This window comes from Pseudophryne corroboree, chromosome 6, assembly GCF_028390025.1.
Source record: "Pseudophryne corroboree isolate aPseCor3 chromosome 6, aPseCor3.hap2, whole genome shotgun sequence".
In the NCBI taxonomy this organism is placed as follows: Eukaryota; Metazoa; Chordata; class Amphibia; order Anura; family Myobatrachidae; genus Pseudophryne; species Pseudophryne corroboree.
Genome location: NC_086449.1, coordinates 694,998,752 through 695,007,883, shown reverse-complemented (window position 1 = coordinate 695,007,883; position 9,132 = coordinate 694,998,752). Strand labels below are relative to the sequence as shown.

The following is a 9,132-nucleotide window of genomic DNA, read 5'->3' as shown; positions in this document are numbered from 1 at the left end:
AAATGGCAGGTTGAACACTATAGTCCCAAATCCACCTTAGAGTACAGTTAGCTATGTACCCAAATTTATACCTCTCCTAAATATAGTGTGGGCGTTGCAGCCTCATCCCAGGAGTATAGTGGATAGTGGAGACTCTATGCAGCGTGTTCTTTTCAGATGTCTTTCCTCCGTATTACCAGCAATTGCCTCTCCTCCGTATTACCAGCAGTTAGACCTTCAATACTGCAGCAGGTAATATATGGTTTTTAGCCAGATATGAGTTTCCAAAAGCGTTTCTCCGCCTACCCTCCGGTCTCAGCGGCTTCCTCAGTGTATGAATATAACTCCTCCATCAGCTGGGCTTTAAATACCGGGATTATCGGTTCGCGCATGCGCAATAGCGCTCGCGATTCAAGCCTCGTTTACATCCGAACTCACTTCCTGAGTATAGATGTCGTCATGGATACCGGAGTCACCTGTTCGCACATGCGCTGTAGCGCTCGCCGTTTAAACCACGTTCTCATCAGGACTCCGATCTCACTTGCTGAGTATATATGTCGTCATGGATACCGGAGTCACCAGTTCACACATGCGCTATAGCGCTCGCCATTTAGACCACGTTCTCATCCAGACTCACTTTTCTGAATATATATCTCATCATTCTCTATTCCAGACCTCCTTTATCCTCTTTATCCTTTGCATATGCGGACTTTTATCACTAATCATCAGCTGCTTGCTTTATTAACATCTAGTATTAATTAGACGTGGTTTTAATAATCAGAGTGTGTAGAGATAAAAATAGTTTTGACTATTTAATTAAACTGATTGTTTATTTAAAGCGTCATTGGGATTATGCCATATAATATATATGGATCTTGTTTGGATAACACCAATGCGCTCTAGATAAAATTTCTTAGTCTTTTTCAATTGTTTTTATTGTGTATTTTTTAAATTGAATATGTATATCAATACTGGCCGGTATCTTACTGTATTAATTGTGTATACTTAAAAGTAAAAGGAATCTAATTCATACAAAGTGAGAAGCGCTGTCTTATTCTGCTTTATTGTAAAAGAACAGTGCTCCCATTCCTATATTGTAAAAGAACAGTGCTCCCATTCCTATATTGTAAACGAACAGTGCTCCCATACCGATATTGTAAAAGAACAGTGCTCCCATACCTATATTGTAAAAGAACAGTGCTCCCATTCCTATATTGTAAAAGAGCACTGCTCCCATTCCTATATTGTAAAAGAACAGTGCTCCCATTCCTATACTGCAAAAGAACAATGCTCCCATTCCTTTATTGTAAATGAACAGTGCTCCCATTCCTATACTGTAAAAGAACAATGCTCCTATTCCTTTATTGTAAAAGAACAGTGCTCCCATTACTATATTGTAATAGAACAGTGCTCCCATTCCTATACTCTAAAAGAACAGTGCTCCCATTCCTATATTGTAAAAGAACAGTGCTCCCATTCCTATATTGTAAAAGAACAGTGCTCCCATTCCTATATTTTAAAAGAACGTTGCTCCCATTCCTATATTGTAAAAAAACAGTGCTCCCATTTCTATAATGTAATAGAACAGTGCTCCCCATTCCTATACTGTAAAAGAACAGTGCTCCGATTCCTATATTGTAAAAGAACAGTGCTCCCATTCCTATATTGTAAAAGAACAGTGCTCCCATTCCTATATTGTAAAAGAGCACTGCTCCCATTCCTATATTGTAAAACAGAGGTTCTCAAACTCGGTCCTCGGGGGCACACACAGTGCATGTTTTGCAGGTAACCCAGCAGGTGCACAGGTGTATTAATTACTCACTGACACATTTTAAAAGGTCCACAGGTGGAGCTAATTATTTCACTTGCGATTCTGTGTGGAGACCTGCAAAACATGCACTGTGTGTGCCCCTGAGGACCGAGTTTGAGAACCTCTGTTGTAAAAGAACAGTGCTCCCATTCCTACACTGTAAAAGAACAGTGCCCCCATTCCTATACTGTAAAAGAACAGTGGCCCCATTCCTATACTGTAAAAGAACAGTGCTCCCATACCTATATTGTAAAAGAACAGTGCTCCCATTCCTATACTGTAAAAGAACAGTGCTCCCATTCTTATACTGTAAAAAAACAGTGCTCCCATTCCTATATTGTTAAATAACAGTGCTCCTATTCTTATTTTGTAAAGGAACAGTGCTCCCATTCCTATATTGCAAAAGAACAGTGCTCCTATTCCTATATTGTAAAGGAACAGTGCTCTCATTCCTACATTGTAAAAGAACAGTGCTCCTTTTCCTATATTGTAAAAGAGCAGTGCTCCCATTCCTGTACTGTAAAAGAACAGTGCTCCCATACCTATATTGAAAAAGAACAGTGCTCTCATTCCTATATTGTAAAAGAACAGTGCTCTCAAATCTATATTGTAAAACAACAGTTCTCCCATTCCTATATTGTAAAAGAGCCGTGCCCCATTCCTATATTGTAAAAGAACAGTGCTCCCATTCCTATATTGTAAAAGAACAGTGATCCCATACCTATATTGTAAAAGAACAGTGCTCCCATTCCTATTTTGTAAAAGAGCACTGCTCCCATTCCTATATTGTAAAAGAACAGTGCTCCCATACCTATACTGTAAAAGAACAGTGCTCTTATTCCTATATTGTAAAAGAACAGTGCTCCCATTCCTATATTGTAAAAGAACAGTGCCCCCATTCCTATACTGTAAAAGAACAGAGCTCCCATTCCTATATTGTAAAAGAACAGTGCTCCCATTCCTATATTGTAAAAGAGCACTGCTCCCATTCCTATACTGTAATAGAACACGGCTCCCATTCCTATACTGTAAAAGAACAGTGCTCCTATTCCTATATTGTAAAAGAACAGTACTCCCATTCCTATATTGTAAAAGAGCACTGCTCCCATTCCTATACTGTAAAAGAACAGTGCCCCCATTCCTAAACTGTAAAAGAACAGTGCTCCCATTCCTATATTGTAAAAGAACATTGCTCCCATTCCTATATTGTAAAGGAGCACTGCTCCCATTCCTATACTGTAAAAGAACAGTGCTCCTATTCCTATATTGTAAAAGAACAGCGCTCCCATTCCTATATTGTAAAAGAACAGTGCTCCCATTCCTATATTGTAAAACAGAGGTTCTCAAACTCGGTCCTCGGGGGCACACACAGTGCATGTTTTGCAGGTAACCCAGCAGGTGCACAGGTGTATTAATTACTCACTGACACATTTTAAAAGGTCCACAGGTGGAGCTAATTATTTCACTTGCGATTCTGTGAGGAGACCTGCAAAACATGCACTATGTGTGCCCCAGAGGACCGAGTTTGAGAACCTCTGTTGTAAAAGAACAGTGCTCCCATTCCTACACTATAAAAGAACAGTGCCCCCATTCCTATACTGTAAAAGAACAGTGCTCCCATTCCTATATTGTAAAAGAGCAGTTCTCCCATACCTATATTGTAAAAGAACAATGCTCCCATTCCTATACTGTAAAAGAACAGTGCCCCCACTTCTACGAATTAAAAGGCTGATGCCCATTCATTGCAATAAATATAGTGGTACCCCATAAAGTCTGAAATAATAATAATAATAATAATAATAATAATAATAATAATAATAATAATAATAACTATATGCCCATGATAAATACTTATCTGACATCTGTTTCCAGTCTTGGTCTGATGAAATCGTATGGAAAAAAGAAACAAAATGCAAATTAAAAAAAAAACTGGATCCAGTGCACTGCTCCAGAAAAGCCCTCTACAGGAACTGATTGAGGGTCTACCTGTATGACTATAAATTATAGTCAGGAGCTATCTCTTATCTTGTTCAGGTAAGAGGTGTCCAGTGCCATGAGGACCCAGTGCTGTTCTGCTTGGAGCCATCTGCTCTAGGTGCATAAAGCCAGAACAAATCATAGAGGACCAGCCTGATGCTGAGCATCACTGACATCCACCTTTACTTTGCGGTTTTACCTAAATTGCATGTGGTTTAGAGTAAATCTCATGTAATTAGGATTTTCAAAAATGCAGCACATTACATGCAGTTTGAGGTTTCTTCCTCCAAACTACAAGACAGTAAACACATTCAATGGGGGGAATTCAATTATTTGAAAAGTCGGTTGGGTGTCTGTTTTTCCCCGGTCTGTTATATAGGAAAAAAAAGACACCCAACTGACTTTTCAAACAACTGAATACCCCCCAATATGTAGCAGTTTTAAAACCACACACAAAGCTAGTCACTTGTGCCCCCTAGTGTGTTTCATTATTTTACTGATTACAAAATTGTGGTATGTGTACACAAAATATTTCATTTTATAGAATTTCAAACATGATCACTGACCACAAGCCTAGTAGTTTAACTAAAAGTATATTCAATAAATAAAAACAAATACCATGAAAATAGTAGCTTATAAAATATAACATTATAGTTTTTTGCAGATAATTTTAATAACAATTATTAGTTAAAATTATACTAAATTAGGTATACCATTTACACATATTTTACATATAAAGTAGCATATTTATATATTGGGAACAGTAGGACTTATTATGATTTGTAATGTCATTGATGACATCACTTAACTGAGCAATGTTTGATTGTATTTTTTTTTTTAAATACAGCACTTATGTCTTTATGGGTGTAAAAATATAGAGTGTAATTCAGATCTGATCACTGGGCTGCATTTTTTACTGTCCTGTGATCAGATAGTCGCCGCCTACAGGGGGAGTGTATTTTCACCGTGCAAATAGGCGATGCTATGTGTATGCTGAGCTGCTAACATTCAGTGTGTGCAGTCTCTGCATGCACAGCCCAGGACTTACTCCTCCAGTGCGATAGAATCAGGCTGATCGGGGCCAGAGCTGACGTCAGACACCCTCCCTCAAAACGCTTGGGCATGCCAGCGTTTTTCCAAACACTCATGTCAATCACCCTGCGAATGCCCGTGCAAATGGATTTTTCGCACCATCCTGACGCTGACCAGCGATGCCCTTTATCGTTGTCCGATGTGCGTGTGCATTACGTTGCATACGCATGCACATTTAGTACCTGATAGCCCACTGTGTGAAAACACACAGCAGTGATCAGATCTGAATTACACCCATAGTTTGTTGTCGCACTTAGGGCTAAATTTACTAAAGCTTCTAAAAATTAAAAGTGGTGAAGTTGCCCATAGCAACCAATCAGATTCTGTCTATCATTTCTCTATGGCATCCTAGAAAATGATAGAATCTGATTGGTTGCTATGGGAAACATCACCACATTTTTAGAAGCTTTAGTAAATTTACCCCTTAGTTTTTCAAAATCATAGACCAGACTAAAATGGGATAGAGAAAGATGGTAGCATAACACATATGAAATACCAACCTTACTCATGCAAACATACATGTTCTATAGTTAAAGAAAGTGTTTATTTGCACATATCAGTAATATAAAGTACTTTCACATATCAACTCATGTAAATCCCCAGAGTGTAAGGCACTTACTCAGTAAGTGGCTAAATGCTCATAGATATTATGTCTGGTTGAGGATGATTTTTAAGATATTAAACAGCTTTTTTATGGTAAATTGAACAGGAATTATAACGGGGAAAAAAAGAAAAAAAAAAGATTTTATTATTCTATGAAAATAAATATATTGAACAAATTTTGCGTTTGTGACATTATTTTCCGAGCAAAAAAAGTGTCATTTATCAAACATTGTTGCAAAATTCTTATGACAAAAAAGTATCCTTATTAAACCTTTATTCACTTTCTTATCCCTCCAATCAATACAAAATAGTTACAACCGATGCAACATAAATATTTAAGAATATATTTATATAATTTATATTTAGATTTAATGGGCTATTACTACATGAATAAATTAAAAATATCATAAAATATTTACAAGACATTGGTGGAAGCAGATTTTTATATTATACTGCTGTCCGTTTAACTATAATAAACATGAGTACAATGCACCATGCCAGCTTAATTAGTGGCCTTTCCGGAAACCTTTCTGGGGGTCATGTTGAGTTGAACACAATTTGCACTTAAACTGTAAATTGCATCCAAAAAAGTTGCAATTTGCAGCCACGATGAGCTGGCGAAGTGACAGGACACGGTCAGCTCTTCATGGGTAGCATATGAGCCTTTTTGTCATTATTTCGGAACTTGTGCTAGGGTCCAGCACCAGCAAGATTCCATTCTCCTGACAGGCACATGTGCATCTGTGCACCCAAATTATACCTTTGCCAAGCGTACACACCCCTTCCTTCTCTCCAATCAACCTCTACAATCATAAGAAGCTGCAAACAGGGCCAGATTAAGGGCCAAATATTCAAGGGCCTATACTGTGAAGGGAAGGAGCTGTAACCAATGCTGTGTGAGTGTGGCCTGTGCCTCATGTACACTCCCTACACTGTCAGCCCCACTGTCTCTCTAAATACATAAAAAAAAGAATAGTTGCAGAATTTTGTGAGAAATTTAGAAAACAATATTAATAGTTATGATTTATGTCTGGCCAGCTAGGCAACCAGTCATCATCAGATTGTCATGATGATGGGCTTATTGTTATGTGGAAACCTGGAGCTGGATCTCCAACCGTCACATTGTTAATCTGGTGCTGGCTGCAAGCAGCTGGATGCACATAATGTGGCTCCCTGTTTACATACCAGCAAATATAAATTGTGCTTTGTACGCATGGGCAGAATTAAATGCATATTCTAATTTATTAAAATGCAAAATGCATTCAACTCATCCATGACATGATAGGTGAGAGTAATGGTGCATACACACAGTGAGATTTTGGCTAGCTTCGATTTTGACTATGCGATATGGACTATGTGTACTTGCGATATTGGCTATGTGCGATTTTGACTAAGTGTCAATTTTGATTAAACTTTAGCACTAGATAGTCAAAATTGACTTGCCTCAGGATCGCAAGGTGGCTAACACCTTGCGATTTGCACTAACCTTCCTTGTGATTTTGACTATATAGTCAAAATCGCAAGGTAATATTGCACCGTGTATACGCACCTTAAGATAATTCGTAGAGACCACCAAATATCTGTGTGCGTGTGTGTGTGTGTGTGTATATATATATATATATATATATATGTGTATAAAGATACGCACATATCTCTCTCTCTCTCTCTCTCTCTATATATATACACACACACACACACACACACACACACACACACACACACACACACACATATATAATGTGTGCACACACAGTGCAAGAATGAAATAATATGTGTAGCTGTATGTGTGTGTATGAATGTATGTGTATTATATGGGTATACATTGGTTATAGATGTCGCGATCATAATTGTAAAGGCTGTTTATAACTCTTGTCCCTTGCCAGTAGACTAATAGGTGTCAAATACTGTCTGATGTAAAATAGAAAAGTTCCCACTCATGTTTGTGGACTCTTCCTTTGATTAATGTTAAGAGCAAGACAAATAAAGTCCCTGACCTAAGGCATGACATAGCTGCATACACAAAGGAATGATATGCTTTGTTTATGAAAATGGTTCTCTTTGTTTCAGGACATGTGCAGCATTCACATACATTTTGTAGGTTATTATTGTTACATTATAACACATATAATGCCCAACTCGTCTTTAGAGCTTTTTTTTTATTATTATTTCCATTTAAGAAAAAAATAATCTGTAACTGGTTGCGTAAAACCAAATAAATATATAAATAAATAAATAAATGAAAGGGGTGTATATGTGTGTGTTCACATGTGTGGTGGTTGAGAGCAAAATAAACAATTCAGCTGGAATCTCTCCTTAAATGGCCAGTGATCCATAGGCTGGCCATAATAGAAGAATATAATTCTGTTCTGGGTTTCCTCCTATTTGTAGTCTTTTCCTAGAATGTGCACCACGCTCAGTTTTGAACACTTTGAATAGAAGTCAGGGTGGAAAGTGCGTTGCCATCTCCAATTCCAAATAGCCCGGTGGATCCAGCCCAGTCTTCTCCTGTCTCAGAGGAAATAGTTTCCATAAATTGTCTAATAAAAGTGTTCAGACTAAAGAGGTAACTTGGGGTAGTTTGGAGGCCTCCTCGTCCCAGGGCTGCAGGTTTTGGAGAGCAAATAAGGAAGAGTTGTGCAAACAGAGAGGGTCTGGCTGGATGGAGTCACTCAGCGACTTCTGGAAGGCGTCGTGCTGCAGCTGGAGCATTAGTCTGTTCGCCTGTTGCCTCTCCGCCTCCCTCTCCTCTGCTGTCTGTCTCCTACAAAGAAACACATTTCATTTCAGATCAACAGCAAAACCAAACCTGCGTGCATGGAAATAGGCAGTCCCAGCTTTCCCTGCTATTAATCACAGGAGTACATCCATACAGAGATCACTGAAAGCATCGCCTCTATAGGGTCCTGTCTATACGGCCGATCTCTAGATAAAGGTGCGGAAAATGCAGCATTACAGTCTCTGCCCTAAAGAGGACGATCAATGGATTGTCATTATGACATAAATGTATCACACACAGACCTGTCCCTACATGGACTTGTCGCCCCTCATCTGGAGTAACTGTTGTATGACCTAATAATTGCCGATTGTGTTACATCTAGATAGTACCACAGTGATCCTTATAAACCCGAAAAAACACACTCAGGACATTTCATTTTTTCCAGCCAGCTACATTGTAGTACAATAATTATCACATTAAACCCCCCCATTACAGGAATATGCTTGGGTGAATTTACAAATAATATGCAAATGAACACGATAGATGATACACTAATAGTACGACTCAGACCGTAATTTTCTATTTACGCTTGCGCTTGTTATACACTTCTATTAATGCACAAATATATTATTAAATTTCTCTGCTACAGTGTGTGTGTGTGTGTGTGTGTGTGTGTGTGTGTATATATATATGTATATATACGTGTATATATATATATATGTATATATACGTGTATATATATATATATATATGTATATATATATATATATGTGTGTGTGTAGATATATATATATATATATATATATATATATATATATATATAGTATATTCCAAATTCTGATAGCAAAAGGTACACAGAATGTAATACATTTTAAATATGTCTTAGCTGAGACGATGATTTCGACAATGTAATATATCCACTTAGCAAAACTGGGCACGAATGTGCTGAGCATAC

At 37.9% G+C, this 9,132-nt stretch overlaps 1 protein-coding gene across 1 annotated transcript in view; it reads right to left on the bottom strand.

Annotated features, from left to right (window-relative positions):
- Window positions 1-5,841: 5,841 nt before the first annotated feature.
- The window catches only part of TLX3 (T cell leukemia homeobox 3), a 6,538-nt gene continuing 3,247 nt past the window's right edge, over window positions 5,842-9,132 (bottom strand). Inside the window, exon 3 of the mRNA XM_063930547.1 lies at window positions 5,842-8,222. Coding sequence (XP_063786617.1) covers window positions 8,012-8,222 — 211 coding nt within the window. The 3' untranslated portion in view covers window positions 5,842-8,011. The remainder of the gene's footprint in view (window positions 8,223-9,132) is intronic.